The 25,687-nt window shown below is 39.7% G+C and overlaps 1 protein-coding gene across 1 annotated transcript in view; it reads left to right on the top strand.

Moving 5' to 3' along the window:
• The window catches only part of TENM3 (teneurin transmembrane protein 3), a 502,165-nt gene that overhangs the window by 127,038 nt on the left and 349,440 nt on the right, over window positions 1–25,687 (top strand). Inside the window, exon 3 of the mRNA XM_058192837.1 lies at window positions 21,569–21,847. Within this exon, the coding sequence (XP_058048820.1) occupies window positions 21,569–21,847 (279 nt within the window). The remainder of the gene's footprint in view (window positions 1–21,568; window positions 21,848–25,687) is intronic.

Here is a 25,687-nt window from a genome sequence, read left to right as displayed (position 1 = left end):
ACCCTTCTTTTCAATAACAGTCATAAGCCTTTCATTCATGGAGTCTTGTCAGTTTCTTGATTCCCTCATTACACAAATACACATCTCCTGATATGCTTATATCCACTAAGCATTCAAGTTTATACAGCTTAGAAGTAGAAAATATGCATAAAAATGATGATATGGTCAATATACTCACTTGTGTAATAATTGTGCACACAGTGTATTTCTTTAACCAGTATAGTATATGTACTGTAGATTTTTGAAATGCCAGTTTTTGATACATTTTCAATTACAACATATGGTCTGTCTGGTTTACTGATTGACATGGTTTATTTAATAGTATAGTAATATTTAATAGATATAGGCTCTGTGCATGCGCAAGTATGGCAGTTTGTTAGAGGAGTCGGAATCGGCGTTGGATGATTTTCCCAGGATGGTGGACTTTGGGTGACTCACCAAGCTGCTCCTGTCCCTCGGTCTACTGTATCATCTTCCTGGCTGCCGCAGGAGAGGTTTTCTGACCCTCTCGGATTTGCGGCGACCGAGAATGGGCCGAGGGAAGAGCGGCGAATTGGATGATGGCAGCCTTCTTCGGGGCGCGAGGGAGGCCCGCTGTTTGCTGCAGGCTCCGGCCTCGATTTCGGCCCGACTCCAGCTGCGGCATTACTTCCGGCCCGGTTGGCCCATCGGCGCTTTGTTGCGCCTGGCGAGGCCATGGTGGGCCACGAGGCGTCTTTTCCAGCGGCGTCCTCTGCTCCGCGGTTCCATCGGCGGTGGGCATGGTGAGGCCGCGGTGGGAGATGAGGCCTGAGGCGAGGCTTGAGGCGTGGCTGCGGTTTGTTTCCCCTCTATTGGCACTTTCCATCGTGTTTTCCATCTGGTCCTCTATTGATGGCCTGTCTCCCTCCCCCATCGGACTTCTGAACATCGAAGGGGCGAAGGATTGTTCCTAGCCTATAGTTGCCCGCCCCTGACTTTCGATCATTGAAGGGGTGAAGGTCTTCCCGGCCTGCATTTGCCTTCTCTGCCTGGTTTTTCATCTATCCGATCTGGCTCCCTGCCACGTTGGGACCTGTGGCCTTTTGGAGTCAGTAGCCAGCTGTGGACAGGTTTTGGCCTTAGCAGCCCGCTTTCAGAGTATTTGGTGGAGGGGGCGATATGACAGGCTTCGGTGGAGAAATTGACAACGGACATCGATGGTGGGGACTGTGATGCCATCCATTTTGTACCCCATGGGTTTCTGGACTGGACTATGGACAGACTGATAGTAATTTCTACCTTATTAAGATCTTTCTGTAGGAACTTTATCCATAGGTTTACCATGGAGGCTGTCGGTCTACCTGCTTTGGTTTTATCATCTTTATTACCTGTTTCCAGCTTTTATCTGTCCTACTTGACAACTGGACATCCATTGACATCCATCATTTGTTAACGCTCTACCACCTGGGATTTTGCCATCTTATCATCTTTCACCGATTCGTACTTTTCTATGCGTTATGCTGCACATGAACTCTTGCGCCTGCGAGGTGCCCCCGCCTCGCAGGAATGGCCCGCTTCGTTACCGAGGGCCGGCCTCAATGACGGGTCTTGGGACCCACAGAGGTGGCATGCGAAGAGGAAGAGCCTTTGAGGGTTTTTAGATAGGGCACTTTTAAGGGGTGGGAGGGTAAGGGTGGGTGTTGGGGGAAACCCGTCGGGTGGGGGTCCAGTTCCTGCGCATGCTCGTGGCGGTAAGTTAATAGGTTCAAGGGTCACGGGGGGAGTTTGTGTTCCAACGGTTGAGGGTGGTCCTATTTGCACGGTAAGGGGGAGGGGCAGATATGGCAGAAGTGGGGGCTCATATCGTTCTATGGGGGCGCGCGCTCGATGTTTGCAGGCGATCGTGCGCCCCGAACCCTCAGACTTCTCCCGTTCCCCGGATGGTCAAAACCCTCAGAGCCCGGGCCTTCGGCTGATGTTGTGCAACGCACGGTCCATGGCCAATAAGGCCCCCCTAATTTATGACCTTATCCAGGGGGGTGCCGCGGACTTTATGGGCGTTACGGAGACCTGGTTGGGCGCAGAAGGGGGCGTGCCCCTTGTTCAAATGTGCCCGCCGGGTTTCCGAGCATTCCATCAGCCGAGGACCCAGGGTAGGGGTGGAGGGGTGGCGATTGTGATTAGAGAGAGTCTGGAGCTGAGGGAAGACCACTGTACCTCAGATTGCCGGGTGTGAATCCCTCTTTGTGAGGTGGGGTCATAGATGTCAGATGGGCTTGTTTGTCACGTACCTGGCTCCTTGTGGCGTGGCAGCAGCCCTGCCCGAGCTCCTGGAGGTGCTTACTGGAGTGGCGGTGGAGACCCCCAGACTTATTGTCATGGGGGACTTTAACTTGCCATCGACCGGCATGTCATCTTCGGCTGCTCGGGAGTTCACGGCTTCCATGACGGCCTTGGACATGACTCAAGTAGTTGATGGCCCTACTCATAGTGGGGGTGGCACTCTGGATTTGATTTTCATCTCTGGTCAGTGGTTGAAGGATCTGGACTTGAGGGATTTAGTCATTGAGCCTTTGTCATGGTCAGATCACTTCCTCCTTCGCCTAGACTTTCTGACCGCCACTCAACACCGCAGGGAGACGGAACCAATACGTTGGTTCCGTCCCAGGCGCCTGATGGACCCGGAGAGGTTCCAGACGGAGCTTGGGCCGTTTCCTGAGGGTCTGGCTCACGGCACAGCCGAGGAACTTGTTGCGGCTTGGGAACTTGTCGCGGCTTGGGAACGAGCCGCGGCGAGGGCCTTGGATCGTGTCGTGCCTTTGCGGCCTCTGACCCGGCGTAGGTCTCAACCAGCTCCCTGGTACTCCGAGGAGCTGAGGGGGATGAAACGCCGGAGAAGACGCCTAGAGAGTTCCTGGAGGTCCAGTCGTTCGGAGGCTGATCGGACACTAGTTAGGTCCTATACTAGGGTCTACCTAGTGGCAATGAGGGAAGCGAGACGTTGCTACGTCTCCTCCCTCATTGTGTCGGCAGATAACCGCCCGGCCGCCCTGTTTCGGGTAACTCGCTCTCTCCTTCAATAGGGAGAGCGGGATGACCCGTTGCAGGGACGTGCTGAGGAGTTTAGTGGTTATCTATACGACAAAACCGCTCAGCTTCGGGACGGTCTGGACCAAAATTGGGTAGATCCAGGTGGGATGTCTGAGAGCCATCTTGTTGAGATTGTTTGGGATGAGTTTGACCCTGTGGCTCCCGAGGACATGGACAGGTTACTGGGTAGGTTGAATGCCACCACATGTTTACTGGACCCGTGTCCCTCCTGGTTGGTGCTGGCCGCACAGGATGTGACACGAGGCTGGCTCCAGGGGCTTACAAATGCTTCTTTGTTGGAGGGGGTCTTTCCGGCCACCTTGAAAGAGACGGTGGTGAGGCCTCTCCTCAAGAAGCCTTCTCTGGACCCAGCTGTGTTAGGTAATTATCGTCCGGTCTCCAACCTTCGCTTCGCGGCGAAGGTTGTAGAGAGTGTGGTGGCATGTCAGCTACCTCGGTATCTGGAGGAAACTGTCTATCTAGACCCGTTCCAGTCCGGTTTCCGGCCCGGTTACAGCACTGAGACGGCTTTGGTCACGTTGGTGGATGATCTCTGGAGGGCCAGGGATAGGGGTTATTCCTCTGCCTTGGTCCTATTAGACCTCTCAGCGGCTTTTGATACCATCGACCATGGTATCCTGCTGCACCGGTTGGAGGGATTGGGAGTGGGAGGCACTGTTTATCGGTAGTTCTCCTCCTATCTCTCCGATCGGTCGCAGATGGTGTTGACGGGGGGGGCAGAGGTCGGCCCCGAGACGCCTCACTTGTGGGGTGCCTCAGGGGTTGATTCTCTCGCCCCTCTTGTTCAACATCTATATGAAGCCGCTGGGTGAGATCATCAGTGGTTTCGGTGTGAGGTACCAGCTGTACGCTGACGACACTCAGCTGTACTTTTCCACACCAGACCACCCCAACGAAGCTATCGAGGTGTTGTCCCGGTGTCTGGAAGCCGTACGAGTCTGAATGGGGAGAAACAGGCTCAAGCTCAATCCCTCCAAGACAGAGTGGCTGTGGATGCCGGCATCCCGGTACAGTCAGCTGCAGCCGCGGCTGACTGTTGGGGGCGAGTCATTGGCCCCAATGGAGAGGGTACGCAACTTGGGCGTCCTCCTGGATGGACGGCTGTCTTTTGAAGATCATTTGATGGCCGTCTCCAGGAGAGCTTTTCACCAGATTCGCCTGGTTCGCCAGTTGCGCCCCTTTCTAGACCGGGATGCCTTATGCACGGTCACTCATGCTCTCGTGACATCTCGTCTGGACTACTGCAATGCTCTCTACATGGGGCTCCCCTTTAGGAGCACCCGGAGACTCCAGGTAGTTCAGAATGCGGCTCCTCGTGGCTCCCATGTAACACCTCTCCTGCGCAGACTGCACTGGCTGCCTGTGGTTTTCCGGGTGCGCTTCAAGGTTTTGGTAATGATCTTCAAAGCGCTCCATGGCATAGGGCCGGGTTACTTACGGGACCGTCTGCTGCCACCGAATGCCTCCCACCGGCCCGTGCGCTCTCACAGGGAGGGACTCCTCAGGGTGCCGTCGGCCAGGCAGTGCCGACTGGCGACGCCCAGGGGAAGGGCCTTTTCTGTGGGGGCTCCCACCCTCTGGAACGAGCTTCCCCCAGGACTTCGTCAACTTCCTGACCTTTGAACCTTCCGCCGCGAGCTTAAGACACATCTATTTATTTGCGCAGGACTGGACTTGATTTTTTAAATTTTAAATGTTTAAATTTTAAATTTGGTTTTAAATCGGGTTTTATTATTTATATTTCTATTTTAAATATTCAGCCTATATAATAAGTTTTTTAGATTAATGTTTTACTCTGTATATTTATGTGTTTTTATATGGCTGTACACCGCCCTGAGTCCCTAGGGAGATAGGGCGGTATAAAAGTATGAACAATCAATCAATCAATCAATCAATCAATCAATCAATAGTGATCAAAAGTGTTTGAAATGGTTTATTGGCAGATTTAAATAATTTATTCATAGCTTGTTCACAATATTTCACTAAGAACTAAAAAGAATTTGTTCCAGTAGTTTAGTGCTTAGAATCTCATATAGATTTGAATAAAAGTAAATATTCCAATATTTAAATATTCTATTTACATAGGTTCTTCAAAAAAACATTTACTGTGTGTGTGAATTTTTAGGATTAAGAATGACTGATAAATCCATTGGAGAAAATTGTTTAGGCTCATATTTATGTCATATTTGTTATTAGACATGCTGAAGAAACCTGATTTGAACCTCCTTTTTAATAAACTTTCCTTTCCCCCCTCCAAAACAGGGTTTTAAAATTGAAAAAAGAGCTTGGTTGAATGATTTAAATGACTTTTGAAATCTAAATTACTTTGTCCGTTTCAGACCCTGAACAAGGAAGATCACAGTGTGTGCTTCATAAAGTTTGGTTTTAGGTAAATTTGGATAGAAATGATTTGGAAATTGGGATAAAGTGATAGATCTGAATGTTAAAATGGGTGTTGGATAGAATAAGTAGTTTGAAGCAGGGGTGAAATGCTCCCGGATCGGACAGGATCGCACGATCCGGTAGCGATGGCAGCTGCTGGTTCAGAGGACCAGTAGCAATAATCCCTGGCCCCGCCCCCCCTGCCTCTGCTGAGCCGCACCATCTGCAGAGGTGTTTTTTTTTTACTTTTAAAAGCCGGTTTTGCTTCAGCGGAAACCTGCCTTTAAAAGTAAAAAAAAGCCTTTGAGGATCCCGCCCCTCAGCTGAGACCGGCAGCTTTTAAACTTAAAAATTAAAATTAAAGGCTACTCTGGGGATCTCACCTGAGTTCCTCATCAGCAGAACCTTAAAAATCATGTTTTCTGTAGAAAACATGTAGAAAAACTCCTTTTAAAAGAGTCTAAGCCACTTACCTGATTACTGATCGACCTCATGGCTTTTCTCACAGCCTGAAAGCCCCAGTTTCGCTTTTAGCACCAGACAGAACTAATCTAAACTTAGCTAATCTATTCCACCACTGAGTGATTAATGCTGTCTGGTTGAGGAACTCTGGGAATTGAAGTCCACAATAAAATAAAATAAAATAAAATAATAAAATAAAATATTTGTGCAGCTTTCTGAGATTTGATGTGTTTCTGTAATGTTTCACTCTAACTACACAAACACACAAAATCTCAGAAAGCTGTATGTGGTATTTTGTGTGTGTGTGTGTGTGTGTCAGTTGTGTGTGTGTAAAGTGTGAAAGTTGGTTTTTGAGCTTTTTGTGGCTGTGTGAAGTGTGAAGTACAGCTGCTTTTACATTGTGTGTGAGTCAGTTGTGTTGTGTGTGTGTAAAGTGTGAAAGTTGGTTTTTGAACTTTTTGTGGCTGTGTGAAGTGTGAAGTGCAGCTGCTTTTACATTGTGTGTGAATCAGTTGTGTTGTGTTGTGTTGTGTGTGTGTAAAGTGTGAATGTTGGTTTTTGGTACCTCTTATTGTTTTTTTATACTTTCTTTATTATTTTTATTATTTATTGTTATTGGCCACGCCCACCCAGTCATCTGACCACCAAGCCACACCCACCAATTAAGCCACACCCACATAACTGGTAGGGAAAATTTTTAGATTTCACCCCTGGTTTGAAGATATGTATCCTGTTTTTAAGCTTCATTGGATGGAAAAAGAAATTAAATCAAATTAGGAAATAAACAAAGATAAATATGTATTTTTATGTGAACTTTGATGAATTAGTTCCTGCTTAGTTACAGATGTGGGACTACATAGACGTAGTAAGCAAATGAAAGGCAAAATGAGTCTGTAGAGACCTAAATTATATTACTCAGAATAAAGAAATCTACTTGTAAGTAGTATTGACCAAATTTAGCCCAACAACCAAAAGATTTATCAGATCCTTCAAACTGTTAGATAGATAAGGAAAAAAAGAAAAATATTCGTATAATTTTATATGAATATATATATAAGCAGGTTTTGGTATGTTCGGGTCTTTTCATGATTTATTACATCATGATTTATTACATTATTACATTATATTACTTTATATTACATCACTATTATAATCATCCAAAAGAACAAACTAAGCATTATTCAGGCTTAGCTTAATTGATCCAGTAGAAGAAAGACTCATGGTTGAATTAGTATATCACCAATCACCAATCATCTGTTGATGACTTTTGGGAAGGTAGTTTTTCCATGCTAGTAATTGAGATTTGAATTCTCATGTTAGAGAATATGTTAATTCTAATTTAGGAGTCAATCAACAAGTGATGCTGTTCAAATAATGGATGTCTTCAGTTCAAATTTTATGTATGTAGCAGTTATGCTATAATATCCCAGTTACAAAAGTGAAATCAAAATTAAAAGAAAACAAAGTCCAAACATATGCTTGTGTCAGTACCAGAATTATTAATAAATTTCTGACTAGAAACAGCTGCAAACCAGGGAAAATTTTCTCTGTCCCCAAGATTATCTTTAGTAGATGACAAAAGAAAAATTATTTTATTATGGTCTGAGAAATAAACTTCATTCTCAAGATAGGTGACAGAATTTTTCCCAAGGCTTTAAAAAAGTTAGGTCAGTGAAGCAGATAGTTCCTCACTCACATTTGATTCATATGGACAAAGGTATCAGTCAAGGCTATGGTTTTCCCAGTTGCAATGTATGGATGTGAAGGTTGGACCATAAGAAAGGCTGAGCGCCAAAGAATTGAGGCCTTTGAACTCTGGTGCTGGAGAAGACTCCTGCGAGTCCCTTGGACTGCAAGGCAAACAAACAAGTCAGTCCTAGAGGAGATCAACCCTGACTGCTCTTTAGAAGGCCAGATCCTGAAGATGAAACTGAAATACTTTGGCCACCTAATGAGAAGGAAGGATTTACTGGAGAAGAGCCTAATGCTGGGAAAGATTGAGGGCAAAAGAAGAAGGGGACGACAGAGAACGAGGTGGCTGGATGGCGATGGGTCGGACACGACTTCGCAACTAACAACAACAACATAAATTAAAAGAAAACTATAAGAAATATTTATAAGGAACTGCCAATAGCATATGCTTTATTCTCAATTGAATTAAACCTTACAATATTAGAACATTCTACTTTTAAGTATATTTTTATAACAAATTTCATTTTTAACTATAGGAAATCATGGTGAGGTACAATCATCTAATTTGGCTGTAAAATTATAACCATGCTTCCTTATGACTTTCTGGGCATTAAAAGGAAAACGCTGATCCTCAGGGGCCTAAATGGAGAGCCCATAAACTAATAGTAGTTATGGACAAATGTGACCCAAGTATGTAATCTTAGATTAGCTTGCAGTTATTCCAATCAACTTTTTTTGTGGGGGGTGATGGAGTGCAACAGTTTTAGCAATAGTTTAAAGAGTCACTGCTCTTTACATAAGTTAGCCTGATCTACGCTCAGAGAAAAGAGGTTGAATTACATCATTTCAGGATTATGTTCTGATAGATTTTGAGAAGGTTACAAGCCCCAAATCAAAGCTTTACTTTAAGTTGATGAAGTCTGAGCATTCCTGTAGAATATGGAGAAACAGATAAAAGCAGTGGTGATATTGCACCTACAGTATCCCTCTATCTTAGCATCTGTTATACATTTGGCAGGCTGAAAGGGTTAACCATATTTTAAATTCCCCAAACATTTATAATTAGCAATGTACCTAATTCAATTTCAATTAAATATAAAAAGATAACATATTTGATAGCTGAAGTTAATATGTCATATTAGGTGGAATTGCAAGATGGTTTATATATTTCTTCAGTCATATTTAGAGAAAATGCCAAAATAGTAAAGTATAATCTGCCTTAGAACTTCATTATATTTATATAAAGACTTATGAATCAGGATCTACATATGAAAAATAGGATCATAGCCATTCAGTTTGGGAACAAACAGACTTTTATCATTTATTTGTTTATTCAACTTATTTATATAGCCCATATCACAAAATTTGGCTGGGTGGCATACAATATATAAACAATAATAAACATAAAATACTACGTAACACCAGAAAAGCAAGAAAGACTACTTTCACTTAATATCACACACAACCATTCTTCAGGTTCATAATGGGAAGAATCCAACAAGGTTAATAGAAAATCCATGTCTTGAGGGCTTTCTGGAAAACAAGTATAATCTCACCTCAGGATGAATGATATTCCATAGGACAGGGGCCACAGTAGAAGAAGCATGCCATCATAGATCCTGCCACATATACGTTTTTAGCCAACTGGACTCTTGGCATACCCCTCCTGCTCATCCTGATGGGATGATAGATGTAACTGGAAAGAGAGGCTCCCTTTAACTATGCGATGTAGGGCTTTAAATGTCTTGTTTTTATGTTTTGCATTGTGATCTGCTAATAGTCACAAAATTGAAACTGGTGGCTCTATACAGTACTTTCAGAAAGTATTCAGATCGCCTTCACTTTTATCAATTTTGTTATGCTTCATCTTAGTTCTACAGTTGTTGAAAAAAAAAATTCATTAATCTGCACGCAGTACCCCAAAGTGACAAAGTGAAAACAGAGTTTTAGAAATGTCTGTAAATTTATTAAAAGGAAAAAAAACCCAGAAATATCACATTGGCATAGGTATTTAGACCCTTTACTCAGTACTTTGTTGAAACACCTTTGGCAGCAATAACAGCCCTGAGTCTTTTTGGGTATGACGCAACAAGTTTTGCACACCTGGATTGAGGGACTTTCTGCCATTCTTCATTGCAAATCTTCTCAAGCTCAATCAGATTGGATGGCGGTTGATGGACAGCCATTTTCAGGTCCCTCCAGAGATGTTCAATAGGATTCAAGTCTCTGTGTTGTCTTGGCTGTGTGCTTAGGTTTGTTGTCATGATGGAAAGTGAACCTTCGGCCCAGTCTGAGGTCCTGAGCACTGTTGGTATGATATTGGGCAGGTGATGAGCAGTGCCTGGTTTCCTCCAGATATAATGTTTATAATTGAGGCCAAACAGTTCAATCTTGGTTTCATCAGACCAGAAAATCTTGTTCCTCATAGTCTGAGTTTGCTTTTTTGCAAACTAAAAGTGGGCTTTCATGTTTTGCACTAAGGAGAGGCTTCCCTCTAACCACTCTGCCATTAAGCCCAGATTGGTGGATGGCTGCAGAGATGGTTGTCCTTCGGGAATTCTGTCCCATCTCCACATAGGGTCACAGGAGCTCAGTCAGAATGACCATTGGGTTCTTGGTCTTACTATAGCCCTTCTCCACTGATTGCTCAATTTGACCCGGCAATCAGCTCTTGGAAGAGTCCTGGTTGTGCCAAACCTCTTCCATTTGAGAATTATGGAGGCCACTGTGCTTTTAGGAACCTTCAGCGAGGCAGACATTGTAGCATCCCCCAGATCTGCTCTTGCAATAGTTACGTCTCTGAGTTCTGCAGGCAGTTCCTTTGACCTCATGGCTTTTGCTCTGCTACAGTATGCATTGTGAGGCCTTCTATACAGAGGTGTGTGCCTTTCCAAAAGTCCAATCAATTTAATATACCACAGGTGGACACCAGTCAAGGTGAAGCAATATGTCAGCAATGATCAAGAGAAATGGGAGACACCAGAGCTAAATTTCAAATGTTGTTGCAAAGGATCTGAATACTTATGCTGAAGTAATATTTCAGGTTCTTTTAACATATTTTAAGCGTCTGGAAGGCTAACCTCATTTCAGAGGGAATGATAGTCCAGAAGGCAGGGACTACAGCAGAAAAAGTATACCATCTAGGTCCTGCCAAATGGAGCTCCTTTGGAAATAGGATCCACATGATCCTCCTCCTGCCTGACCTGATGGGATGGCAGAATTGGAAGGAGGCAGTCCCTCAAATAAACTGGTCCTATGCCATGTAAGGATTTAAAGTCAAAACTAGCACCTTGAATTGCATCTAGAAATAAACTGGCAAGCAATAAAAGTTGTGGAACAGAGATAGAATATGTGCTCTCCTAGAGGCATACAAAACTTGTTCATGTAGCTGCATTCTGCACCAAATAAAGCTTATGAATAACTTCAAGTGCAGCCTCATACAGAGCATATTAGAATGATTTCTTCTACAACTGACCAGAGAATGAGTAACTATGAATAGAGCCTCGTGGTACAGGAAAGCACAGAACTTGCACACAAAGACACCCCTAACCTCAAGTGCCCCTCGGTCCTTGAGCAGGAGCTGTGAATCTAGAAGGACTTCTAATTGTGCACTGGGTCTGTTTGGGGCAGTACCACTCCATGCAGGATCAAAGATGGTAAAATGTCATATCCAGATGGCTTCAAACCCCAGAGCCATTGCCTGTGTTGAGTTGAAACCTGTTGTTCTCTACTCAGACCTCTACAGCTTTCAGGTTTAGGGACAGGACATCAACAATATCACTTACTTTGCATAGGATGAAGATATATAATTGAATATCTATAATTGAATATCATCAGGGGTAAGATTCAGCAGGTTCAGACCGGTTTTGTTGAACCAGATGTTAATTTTAATCTGGTTTGCCGAACCAGTTGTTCCAAGGACTGGCTGACCCTGCCCATCCCACCCCGCCCCTCCCAGGAGTCTCCACATGGCCCGTTTGGGATGCCAGATAAGTGCAGGTCATGCACGGAGGCTCTGGGAGGGCAAAAAACAGGCCTACCGGAAGTCTGGAAACAAGCCTGTTTCCGGCCTCTGGAGAGCCTCCAATGCCTTGGAGAGGTCATTTTTACCCTCCCAGTGGCTTGAGGAAAGCCTCGAGCCTGGGGAGGGTGAAAAACTGGCCTACCGGAAGTACTGGAAGTCTGGAAATGGACCCATTTCCTGCCTCCAGAGCCCCAGGGGATTTCACCCTCCTGGAAACTTCAGGAAAGCCTCCAGAGCCTGGGGAAGGCAAAAAATGGGCCTACCGGAAGTACCAGAAGTCAGGAAACAGCCCATTTCTGGCCTCCAGAGGGCCTCCAGTGCCCAGGGGAGGCCATTTTTGCCCTTCTGGAGGCTCGAGGAAAGCCTCCAAAGCCTGGGAGGGCAAAAATGTCCATCACCATCCCCGCCATGTTGCAGGAGGCCAAGTAGGCCATACCCCTATGGCCATGCCAACCCAGCAACCGGGCAGCTAACTGGTTGCTGAATTTTTTCAATCCCATCCCTGAATATCATCAACATATTGATGATGTCTCACCCTACGGTGATGGATGATCTCACCCAATGGGTGAGATCATCCATCACCGTAGGGTGAGACATCATATGAACCAATGGGTTCATATAGATGTTAATTAGGAGTTTGGAGAGTACCAAACTCTGTGGAACTCCACAAAGTAGAAGCTGGGGATGGTCAACAAAATATCAAATGATCCAACTTTCAGCTCTCATCTAAGAGGATACTCAGTTCATACTGGTTGAGGAGGAAGGAGAGCACACCATTCAAAACTTTATTACCAAGCCAACAGCTAGGTGATATCTGGACATCAGATTTAATTGGCTCTAAAATGGTCACCACATTATCTCTTCATGATTCTGATCGTCTAGACAAAAATGACCCAAAAGAGACAAATCCTATGATAGGTCTAAGGTACCAGCCTTCTTTTGCTGCTATTCTCTTTCAGATCCACCAGACACACTCTTTAGACATCACATTGTGTCAGGGGAGTTCTTAAAGTCCCAGGCTAAATTTTGGGACCACAAAGTACACAGTGATAATTGTTAAGGGCCAGGAAATCCTGTGGCTGTTTCCTGTTTTGTCCATAGCACCTCTGCAACCACAAATGGCCATTGCAAGTACAAATGCTGACAAAAATTCGCCAAGCAATCCTGAAAAACAGAGCACACCTCTCATGCCTTTATATCTGAGCCTCCAATAATAGTTTCTGACATTACTGCGATGTTCACCCAACCACAAGCCATCACTACACTGGCCCACCAAACCGCCTCATCTACCAGAATGGCTCAAAAAAATCTCTACTTTTGTGGTAAATGACATGCGCCTCTGCTCCCCATAGCACACAGTTAGGATGCTTGGTCCAGTTGATCTAGCCCGGGAATCAATCTGTATATATCAATTGAAAAATGGGTCAAAAAGGGCAAGCAAATGGAGAAACTCACCCACTAGTTGGATAATCTAATCTCTCATCTTTATTTCTCTCAAACCCTTTGCTACACACAAAACACTTTTAAAAACATAGCTGCCCCTCTAACACAAAGAGACACATCCTTCACTGTTGTAGCCATCTTTTTGCAAACCAGTACCCTTTACAAAACAACTATTTGACAATTGTTTATATAGATCAAGTCTATCTTCTACCTCCTGGGATTTGTCTGACCAAGAAAAGGAACAGCTATAATTACATACTGTGTATTAAAATTACTGTGTACTTTAGCTATGTACTCTCCATCTGGAATGGTATAATGCTTCTAATCAGAGTTTGGCAGCACCTGGATCTTGATAGTGATCTTTCTTCATTATAGCATTTCAGTGGTTCCCCAGTTTCTTAATCCAATGTATATATTTTGCATGTGTAGATTAATTTTGAAGATTAGTAGTTTCTACCTTTTGGTGCCAATTATCTCATTTTGAATTATAAAAGAAATAAATTACAGGCATGTGGCTGTGACCAATGACAAAACCCATTTGACAAAATATACCTGCTAGGATTAGCATGTAAGTACAAGATGGGCTACCTAACTTGGTATTGGAGCTTAATAACAGTTGTAAAAATGGTTCTGAAATAATAGCATATTGCAAACTGAAAATGAGTCAGCATTTTTATATGGTTGTAAAGAAGTAAAATGCTTTTTTACATTGAATCCCAGAAGTGTAGTTTCCACTTTATAATACATTATTCTGTATTGATCTGATCTCATCTTGAGTACTGCATCCAATTCTGAATATGATACTTAGGAAGGATTCAGACACATTGGAATGCATTCAGATGAGAGCAATAAAGGAAGATTAGGGAATAGAAATTAAGTCTCTATTATAGTTTTTATTAAGACAGATTGAAGGAGTAGGGAATAAGAACACTCTTCAAATACCTGAAAGTATATCACACAGAAAGTGGTCAAGATGTACTTTCTAGAATGCCTGACACAAAATAATGTATGTACGTTATTTTATAAGTAGGCAGTGAATGTTAGAAAAAAGAGTGAGAGTAATTTGATAATAGAACAAATTATGCCCTAAACCTGCCTTCCTCTAACTGATGAAATCAAGGAGGCGTTCTTATAGAAGAGCTCAAATACAGTAACAGGTAGGATGATGTCAAGCTCCAAGAAAATCAAGATATCGAGAAAGTTCAAATGGATATAAATATTTATTGCTAGCTTAAGCTCTCTACAAGAATGTGAACTACTAATGACCAAGGGAAATTAGCGGAAGATAGAAGGAATTCAAGATGGGCTGGACTTAGATGTCTTGTGGGCACGAAGGGACTCATGATTGATGATGCGTTTGATCCCTCCCTTGGCCTGGTCATTTCCTACAGATAGATTCCTGCTGAGATCTGTAAAGCACTAGACCCAAATTCCTTGCAGGCATTCCAAGACATCTTGGAAGATACTTTGCCCATTGAAGAGATAACTGATGACTTTTGTGATTCGCTCATTGTGGCTTTCTAAAATAAGGGAAATAAATCAGATCACACTCTTGCCCATCATATGGAAAACCTTTGCCTTCATTGTCATAAACAAACTTTTCACTGTCTCAGAAAGAAACCTCCCAGAGGTGCTGGTTGACTTTTGGCCAAAGCAAAGTATAGAAGACATTATATTTGTTGTAAGGCAAGTCCAGGTGAGGTGAATTAAGCAGAGCAAGCCCCTTTACTCTCTCTTCATTGACCCAATGCAGGCATTTGACACTGTAACCTGTCTGGCAGCTCTTTGGATCATTCTGAGATGTTACGGATGTCTGAGGAAATCCCTGAAGTTGACTCAACCACTACATCATGGAGTGGCAGGACAGGTTTTTTTTTACAATGGTGTTATATCAACTGCATTTGCCATTTCCAAAGGGGGTAAAACAGGGTTGTCTGCTAGCTGCAGTCCTATTCAATCTGTTCTTCATCTGCATCTTCTTACATCTTGTCAGGGTCCGAAGGAGGAACTCTATGTCAGATATCAAATGGACAACTCTTTTTAACTTTCACTGCTTGAATGTGCAGATAAGTGCCTCTACACAGTCATTCAAAAATTGTTTGCTTATGGTTGTGCTCTTGACTCACAAAGACAGCAGTTACAGTTCATGGCTAACAAATTCTCAGAAGCTGCTATGCTTTTCATCCTAATTATCAGCCTGAACAAGACTGAAATACTTCACCAGCCCATACCAAACCCATAGAAACAAAAATTAACAACACCTACCTGACAAAAAAACAGCTTCAAATACATGGGAACCATCATCTTGAGCGATTGGTCTTTGAACAAAGTAATTGATTCCAAAATAAGCAAGGCCAACCAGACACAATGGTTGTTATGTCCTAGAATGCTCAGTCAACGCAACATCTCCACAAAGCTAAAAGCTACAGAGCTATGGTTTCCCTTTCCTCCTATATGGATGTGAGTTTTGGACTTTATCAAACAATTGGAGAAATTTGAGATGTGCATTCTCCATTCTTTTTGGCATTCATTGGCAAGAATGTGTATCTAACATGGACATCTTGGATCATGCAGAGTTCATCAGCATTGGTCCCTTATCATCTGAGCCCTGATGAGATTGGTGGGACAGGTCGTCAGAATGGATCAGTGGTGGGTTGCTACTGGTTGTCCCTGGTTCTTGCGAACTGGTAGTAAAAATTTTGAGTAGTTCGAAGAACCAGTAAATACCACCTCTCTCTGGTCCCGCCCCCAATCTATTCACTGCCTCCCAACTCCCAGCTGATCGGCTAGAAGGAAAAAATCAGGGCTCACTTGACAAAGAAGAGGGGGGAAAAACAAGACACCGTCACTTTAAATTGAGAAGCCAAGAAGTCTCCCAACGGATCTGCTAGAATGAAAAAATTAGGACTTGCTTCTCAGCCAGGAGATCACTTGGCAAAGAAGGGGGGGGAAAAGACATGGTTGCTTTAAATTGATGCAGCTGCTGGAAGGAGGTTGTTACTTGCAGAAGTGAAGTGACATTCAGCAGTTTGTTTCTGGGTCAGCTGAACAACAAACTGGATAAGAGGTTCCATGGTTTTATGGTTCTATGTTTTTGAAGTTTTCGGGTTTGTGCAACATGGGCTTTATGTTTCTAAAAAGATTTGGATGATTCCATTGTGAAATATCCTGTCTTGAATGAGTTTTCTGCCTGCTTGTAAATGGAGCCGAACTTCCGGTTTCCACTTTCTATTATCTCTAAGCTGTTTTCCAGTGCGCTGCTTGGATAATCCATGGATGGGTTATTCATCAGCTTCTGTTAGAGACTGAGTGCTGGGTTTTTTAAAATTCTTCTCGTGGCCCCGCCTTCCCTGCTCGTGTGCCTGTCAGTTTGTTTCACTCAGTCGAGCTAGACGAAAGCACTTTTCACTGCTCTGACAATTTGACAGAATGATCTTATTGCTGAATAGTTTTTTTCTTTATTTTTAATTAGTTTTATTTTGGGATATAGGGACTGAAGTATTCTTTCCTTTTTTTGGTCTGATTTGCCTTTTCTTCTTACAAAGTTTCCTTTATGCAGCTAGCAGGAATGTGGAATGAGTATCAGGCAGGTTCCTTGTGAGCAGCTTGATTTTTCCTTGCTTTTCTGGGAGCCTTTTCTTATGAGTAATATTTTATTTGGGGAAATGAAGAAGAGGGAGTTTGATTCCTTCCCAGAGCAGGCTAGTGGGGTGGGGAGGGAATGGAGATTTTGCAGTATCCTTCCCCTGTCACACCCACCAGGCCACGCCCACCAAGCCACACCCACAGAACAAGTAGTAAAAAAAATTGAAACCCACCACTGCATGTCTATCTTAATACGCTATTCCTGGTATGTGATGTTTTGTATACATACAGAAAAAGAAGCATTCTTGTAATCTTTGACTTTTAGGCTTGCTGTCAAACATCAGCCATAATACTAATGACTGTTTTGAACAATATGCAGGTTGTATTATATGAATGTCTGTTTTATATGTGAAATTATGACTGAAATATTTCTGCACCTATATTAGTTCACACTGACAGGAAGTTTCTTCTTAGTTTTAGGTTACTTCTCTCTTTGTTCAGTTTCCATCCATTGCTTCTTGTTTTGTCTTCTGGTGCTTTGGAAAATACATTGCCCCCCCCCCTTCTTTCTGGCAGTCCCTTAAAAGCCTGTTGCCTATCATACTCTTGGGCAAAGCATGTGAGCCATTTCCTCCTTTCAGTGGTCCATGAAAGTGCATCTATAGTATGTACCTAATAAAGTAGAAAAAAGGTGAGCAACATTTTTACAGAACTATAGATACGTTGAGGCTGGATGTGACAAGGAATAGCTGGGAGGGGAGGGGCCAGGCGAGGCACCCCTTGATGTGACATTGAATTGGCCATGCCTACCCAGCCATCTGACCATCAAGCCATGCCCACAAAATAAGCCATGCCCACAGAACCGGTAGTAAAAAAAATTAGAACCCACCCCTGGAATGGATGACTGCTGCATATTTTGCCAATTGCTGTGCAATCTACTGGAGTCTAGGTAGAGAACTCAACTGTTCAAGGGCTACAAAGCAGAGGTGGGTTTCAGCAGGTTCGGACCAGTTCCAGAGAACCGATAGTGGAAATTTTGAGTAGTTCAGAGAACTGGTAGTAAAAATTCTGACTGGCCCTGCCCCCATCTATTCTCTGCCTCTCAAGTCCCAGCTGATTGGGAGGAAATGGGGATTTTGCAATAACCTTCCCCTGCTACACCCACCAAGCCACACCTCACCCACCAAACCACGGCCACAGAACCGGTAGTAAAAAAAATTGAATTCCACCACTGCTACAAAGACACTATGAAAGAAAGCTTACATCACTGTGACATCCAGTCAAAGAAGCAGCAGCTGCTGACAGAACCTGCTGGCGAACTCTGCTATGAAGCCTCCACCAGTTTTGAAGATAGGCACAACGAAACACTGATAGAAAATTGTGAGCATTGTCAGGAACTGCAAAGCCACCTCTGTGTCCACAGATAACTACATACCCCAGATCCGAAGGACTACCTTATATAATATGGCCAAAATTTGAAAAGATCCTTAAAACCAATACAAAAATGCAAACGGAAAAGAAGCCAATTAATGAATGTGTATTGAAGAATATTAGGATTTTTCAGAGAAATTAGACAATTAAAACTGATATACATACACAATGAAGTAATGCGAAATGGGGCAGATGTTTTATGTATATTTTTCCAAGTTGTGTATGTTGCTTTCTCTTTTATGTCCTAATTATTAAATTATGTTCTTTATGCTTGTACTTTAAACACACATCTTGTGAATAGGTAAAATATTTATTCTAAGTAATGTCTCTTTTGTTTATTTATATTATGCATTAATATAGCACATTTTATTTATTTTGCTTTTTATTCCAGTCCAGAAAACTGTAGTAAAACTCAATCCCAAAATACATTAGTAGTAGAACAAATATATTTTAACATTATATGTTAAATTTGTAACTTTACAAGTGACTTTCTTTAATAAACAAATGTATTTGTTTATTGATCAATAAACAAATATATTAAATATGCAATAATATGTATTTTTAATCTAAAATAAGGATAGCAAAGTATAGCAGTTGTTACAACTAGTCTGCACAGTAAACTGGATGAGGATTTACTCAAATCTGTTCTGCATTTGTCTTTGTGATAAAGTGAACTTATTCACTTTGAATCTGATGTTATTCCTGTGTTTGGTACACATTTTATTATATGATATTTTCTTTGGCTAAAGTCTGGTGTTCAATATGGGATCATAATAACTGTAACTTGCTTCTGGATTTTATTTATTGTTCTCTCAAATATGCTCAAGAATATTTTGAATAAACCATTTCTTGGTATTGTCTTTCATGCTTCATAGTTTGGGAATAAAGCATAGTGCTGGAGGCCCAGGAAATATTGATAAATACTATATTTAAATATGTGGAATAGTAATACATTCTATACATATATGCAGCATTTAAATATGATGAATTGATTGATAAACATGGATATTTTTCAGTTGATAGACCAAAGAACATTTGTTTAATTAATTTCAATAGAATGAAAAAGGAATAGGAAATATAAAATTATTTATGATTATAAGAACAAATTAAAAATAAGAATAAATTTTATTTTGTATAATTTAAATAAAAATGTCCACATGTTATTAGTACTGCTTTATAAAGCTTTAGTAAGGCCACACCTGGAATACTGCATCCAGTTTTGGTAATCACATTGCAAAAAAGATGTTGAGACTTTGGAAAAAGTGTAAAGAAGAGCAACTAATGTGATTAAAGGTCTGAAGAGAAAAACTTATGAAGAACGGTTGCAGGAATTGTGTATAGCTAGTTTAGAAAAAAGAAGGACTAGAGGTGATATGATAGCAGTATTCCAGTATATGAGGGGCTGCCACAAAGATGAGGAGATCAACTTATTTTCCAAACCACAAGGCAGGACAAGAAACAATGGATGGAAACTAATCAAGGAGAGAAGCAACCTGGAATTAAGGAGACACTTTCTAACAGAACAATTAACCAGTGGAACAGCCTGCCTTCAGAAGTTGTAGGTGCTTCATCACTGGAGGGCTTTAAAAAGAAACTGGACAGCCACTTGTCTGAAATGGTACAGGGCTTCCTGCTTGATCAGGATTAGAAGACCTTCCAGCTCTATTCTGATTGATTGATTGATTGATTGATTGATTGATAGATTGATAGATAACAACATGTCAGCTAATGCTTAAAAATCAGTCTTGAATATTCAGAATATATTTTCCTATGAAGCTTCTTGCTGCCTTTCTAATATTCAAATTAGTAAATGTATGTACTTGATCTTTGGCAGTTTTATTTTCTAAAGATAGGTTGCTAGATACACCATTATGCTAAAAAATAAACTAAGCATTTTTAGCATATAGCATATTTGGAGAAACAGACTTCCAGTCTGAATGTATATGCTATTGCTTGAAAGTCAAAAATTAAATTGTAAAGCTGTGATTGACAGCTTACATAGGTGAATATTATATTTGTGAATTCGCAAGAAGAATTATAAACATACACACTTTAAATTTGGTTTTATACATTATACCAGGCCATACAAATTTTTGTCTTAGATATAAGCACAGTGATTGTTGTTTGTAAAGAGTGTTTTATAGCTTGGTGAAATATGTCAGTGTATCTCTTAATGTACATTTTCAAGTTATAATAGCATTACCCCCTAGACATAGAGTAAAATATCTGTTTTGAATTTAAGTTATGCTAATCTTATATGTCAGGTGTCATTTGATTGCAGTAGAAAGTTTCATTGAATGAATGAATGAATGAATGAATGAATGAATGAATATTCTATTCATTCTGTTCTCAAACAATATTGTCACTTTTGTAATTTAGAACTAACAAATCAAACTGTACAACAGCTAAACATTAGTGATGATATGGCAGTAATTTAGTGAATGTGCAGAGAATTCTAGATTTTAATCTTTAAACAGCCAACAGTAAACTATATAGTGTGATTCTTGTTTAAACGTTTTATTGTTTACTGATTCACCCTAATAGCCTTCACACAGTTTACTTTCCATTACGGACTATTTAGTGTTGAGACACTTATCTTTTTCCCTCCATGCATTTTTATTCTGTTATGTACGTGCAACATAGTGATAAGTACTCTTTGATTTGTAGATAATTGCAGCAGCTGTTTACATTATTTATGAGTGTCTTAGAATCCATTTACAATCCTGACTCAGATAAAACTGATTGCAACAACTGATAAGACCACAACAATAAAGTAATTAACTGGCTCAGTTAAAAGCTGCCTAGTCTGGGGCATTAACTCTGTTTGCATTTCATGAACCATGTATTCAGTTTTCTGTCCTTTTTGAATCTGCTCACTTCAATAATATTGTTAGGTATACATATATTTACATTTGCCATAAAAAGGCATGTAAGAACAACATTAGATTACTTGTGGGAAATAATTTTTTGAAAAAGCGATTAGTATTATTTTTACTGTTTTATTCTCTACTTTTCTTTTAAAAGTATGTGAAGTAACTTTCAAACATTAAAAAAACCCTTTGAAAGATAATGGTAGTGAGATGGTTAAGGGAATTTTTGTTGCTCCTGGATTTGCAGTAGCTTATGGTGGACACTGATTATATTCCTTTTTTTTAACAATCTTTTACCAATCAGCTTGAGGAACAGGATGGCTGCATGTTCTCAGTCCTTGTAGATTTGCAGTGATATATATGAATACTTTGTAGGGATTGAAGAATGGAAGCAGTAACGGTGTGAAATGAAGAAAATTAAAAGGTTCATCACATAATGGCAGAATTTAAAATTGACATATGAACTATAGCCATGTGGATTTTAGCAACAACATTTTAAATATTATTGTACTGAAAAAACGTATATAGTTAATGTGATCTTAATTTAATTACTCTGTTTCTAAGAAAATAAAAAGATTCTTATGTTTTGTTTTTCTTCCCTTATTAGGACAGAATTTTACCCTAAGACAGTTAGGAGTTTGTGAACCAGCAACTCGAAGAGGACTGGCATTTTGTGCTGAAATGGGGCTTCCCCACAGAGGTTACTCTATCAGTGCAGGGTCAGATGCTGACACTGAAAATGAAGGAGTGATGTCTCCAGAGCACGCCATGAGACTATGGGGCAGGGGGGTCAAATCAGGCCGCAGCTCCTGTCTCTCAAGTCGTTCCAACTCAGCTCTTACTTTAACTGATACAGAGCATGAAAACAAGTCCGACAGTGAGAATGGTAAGTTTGTCTTTATGTCTAAAGTTAAAAATCTATTCTAAAACTTTATGCATGAAATACAATTTTTTATTATAATTTAAACAAACATTTAAACAAAATATATGGAAATAGAATTCCTTTGTAAATTTTACTCAATTAATTGTTAAAATAACAAGATTATTCTGGATTAGGTAAAACACAGTCTGCAGGTGATATAAGAACACTGAAGTATTATCTCTAATTGCTTTTTCATCCACATGGCTTCATAATTTTGTGGTAGCATATATGCTTTGGTTGAAGAAAGCCCTATATAGATAATAATAGATACATCTGTCAAATGCCTGACAGCCTGACAGCCTGACAGCATAAAACACTTTCATAAGAAATATAAATTAGAAGAGTTTGAACAAAAGAAGTTTCCTGATGAACCCAATCCTTATTTTTGATGTGTTTGAACTGTGTCCCTAAAATATAGACTTTTATTTAAAAAATCATCTTTTTTTAGAATTGTATAGTAATTTAGGTCATACATATTCCTGTATTTTTGAAAGACACATGGCCTGCAGAAATAAAGGTAGAGCTTTTCCCAGCCTGGAATAGAGGTTGCATTTCCTTTATAAATCTAAACTAATAATGATTTTGCAAACTCTAATAATTTCACTGGCAATAGGAATATTAGTGCTTTTAAAAAAAATAAGATATATTTTGGAACAAAATATATTTTGTTGGAACAAAATAAATTTGCATCCCAGTTTTATCCCATAATATAGCTATTCTGGAAACAATGAGAATAAACTTTATACATACATACATACGTGTGTGTGTGTGTGTGTGTGTAATAAAAATGGAATACTAATTAAAGTAAGATTGTTGAAAATTTCTGTTTTTTTCTAATTTAGTGCAAGAGTTAGAGACAAAAATCACTGCAGAGTAATATGATGAGAAGCAATTTTTGTTGCTCTTAGCAGTCTTCGGTACAAAAGAAAAAAATAGAATCAGGATTAGGGTTAAATCAAGTAAAAGTAAATTAACTTCTTTAATAGTGTATTGTGTAAGATTACAGAAAGTGTTTGGAGAATACTTATTTTCATTCTTATATTATGAGTTGCAAGATTTAGGGAAGTTATATTTTATTTAGGATTTTTGTTAATGTTTCTAAATTACATTTTTCACATGATAAACCTTAAAATTGAGTCTATTGAGTGATCGTGGAAAGTTGGCCTAAAATATTGATTAAACTCTGAATGGAATATTATTAATAATTTTCTGACCAAGATAAAATTGTTGGGATTTCATATGTAACTTATGCATGATTTTATGTGTTGGGAGAGATATGAATGGGGATATGCATGTTTTGGAAGAGATAAAAAACCATTATAGATTCTTGTAATAATATAGATATATCAATTTTCATATGACAGAAAAAGTAAGTAAATCTTTTCTTTGAGATGATAACATTTAAATTTAAATATATGCCACATCAAAAGTAGCTAACATTGATGTTTGAGCATTTTTCTTTAGTTTGTAATATCATGCAAAGCTGTCTAATTTTATAAGAACTAGATCTGCTGCTTTTATTCACAATAGCAGTTCAGCTTACTTGGGAATAATTCCTCCTAAAACAGATAAATCAACTGTTGATTTTCTGGGAATATCCTTCTTTAATTCTTTTAGCTCATTAAGGATTCAGCAATCTAGTTCTGGATATTCTATTCCTTAGACAACTTTTACCTTGTGTTGTGGATTGAAACACTTGCAATCTTCACCAGCATAGTTTAATTTGAATGTATGGAGGATTTAGAAATGATCCCAAATGAGCCTTATTATATAGTAAATACATACTTTGTTCTCCAATGGAAGCTGTTATATTACTGTAATTTTCAAAATTATTGAGTACTCTCAAATACAGTATTTCATTCTGCTTTGGATTGAATATAGCATATATTTATGGGAATATACATCAGATTAATTTAATTTCTGTTAATTGTGTAAGTGATACAGTTGTCTTATTCTCACTTTAACCATATTAAGAGGTGTGCCTCAGAAGCATGCAAATGATTTATGCTTGTGAGTTGAAAACATCTCAAAGTGAAAGTGACAATTTCAAGATGTTAAGGCAAAATTATTTTTATAAATATCATGTAAATGAAATGTAGATACTATATATATTAGAACTAAGTCATAAAGTTAATATCAGAACAGGAGTTCAGACACATACATCGAATTCATTTCACTTTTTTTTACAAACCTAATATGCACTCTAAATTCTTTCTTCCTCTCAGTGTTCTCTTCCTCTTCTCCATTATTATCCTTTGTTGTTGCTTTTTAACCTATTTAACTTTCTCAAATCATTATTCTTTTCTTTGTTTTATTCCATAGCTCTTTCCCATCTATTTACCCACACCTTGGTTCTCCCTTTGTTCCAAGTATTTTGTAGGAGAAGAAATGAAATATAGGACAACTATATTTGTAGGAGAAATCTGCGACTGTAGGGAGTAAGAAGAAGGACAAAAAGGAGTAAAATGGTTTTTTAAAATCTGGAATATCCAGATGATATTTACAAGTGACTCAGTGAAAGACCTCTGAAGTATGAGGAAAATGAAGAAGTGTAACAGTTCTAAGATTCTGTTGCTACAACCACTTTCAATAGAAGTACTTTTATTTTTTGAGTGGAGTTGATTGTATGGTCTATATATAAGTGGAGCTGACAATGATATGATGTGAATTTTGCATTTTTATTGATTTATTTGATAGATTTATATAATACTTTTGTAAAGACCTCTATATGACTTACATCCGTATCTTCATTTGATTCCCACAACTCTGGGGAGGAAGGATGAACCGAAGGATGAAGAGACTGACCAATCCAAAATTGTTTAATAAATTTTCATGGCTAAGCATGCACTTGACCCTGGATACCCCTGGTCTGAATTTTAACACATTAACCACTATATCACAATTGCTCTTGCTTGGTGTTCTTGTTTTAGTAACATCAGTCTTAATAAGCTTGGGTAACTCAGTATTGAAAATACATTTGCTTAGATCTAGACTAGCAATATACTTACAGTTGTTTTCCCCAAGTGATATTAGGTTTGTGACATAAATATAAATATTGCATCGGACATATAACAAAGTTCTAGAGTCTCTGTAATATCAGAACAAGGTTCTAATTGTATCGTATAAATTGTGCAAGTATTATTAATGAAAATTATTGGTTTCTAGCTTCTTAATATGTGGGGTCAATCCTGTTTCAAAGGTAGTAAATTCCACTGTCAATAGGTTGTGCAAACTTAAAATTTTATATGAACAACTTCTCTGAGTGAGATTTAGCATGAATGTTGTTTGTGAATCTGAAATCTACTAGTTTTATATAATACAACTTGGTGCAGTTCTACTTTCCTTGTTGTTTTCCTTTTTTAAATTGCTTTTTAATTAATAGAAAAAGAGCAAAAGCCAAAGATAATAATGATGGGGATACATACATGTCAAAGAGAAGATAAATAAACATAAGTGCATTAACAAAAAAAATGAAAAAATAACAAAGAAAACCAACCCATAGTATGATATTAGTCATATTAGTCAACATATTTGTCAAATTTGTATGACTACACTGTTAAATCCATTTTATTCTGTATAAATGAGTTCAATATTTCATTATAGACTTGTCTATACAAAGTCTGTATCAAGTGCAGGAAATCAAGAATCTAGGCAGTTCAAATGAATATAGGTTTATTGTATGCTAAAGCTCTCTACAATAATCTGAACTACTAACAGTCAAAGCAATTGGCAGTCAACAAGAGTCAACAGCATTCAAGGTGGGTTGGACTTAGATCTCTTGAGCGTGAAGAGACTCGAGTCTGA

Source organism: Ahaetulla prasina, chromosome 8 (genome assembly GCF_028640845.1).
Source record: "Ahaetulla prasina isolate Xishuangbanna chromosome 8, ASM2864084v1, whole genome shotgun sequence".
Classification (NCBI taxonomy): Eukaryota; Metazoa; Chordata; class Lepidosauria; order Squamata; family Colubridae; genus Ahaetulla; species Ahaetulla prasina.
This window is presented reverse-complemented; position numbering and strand designations above follow the sequence as displayed.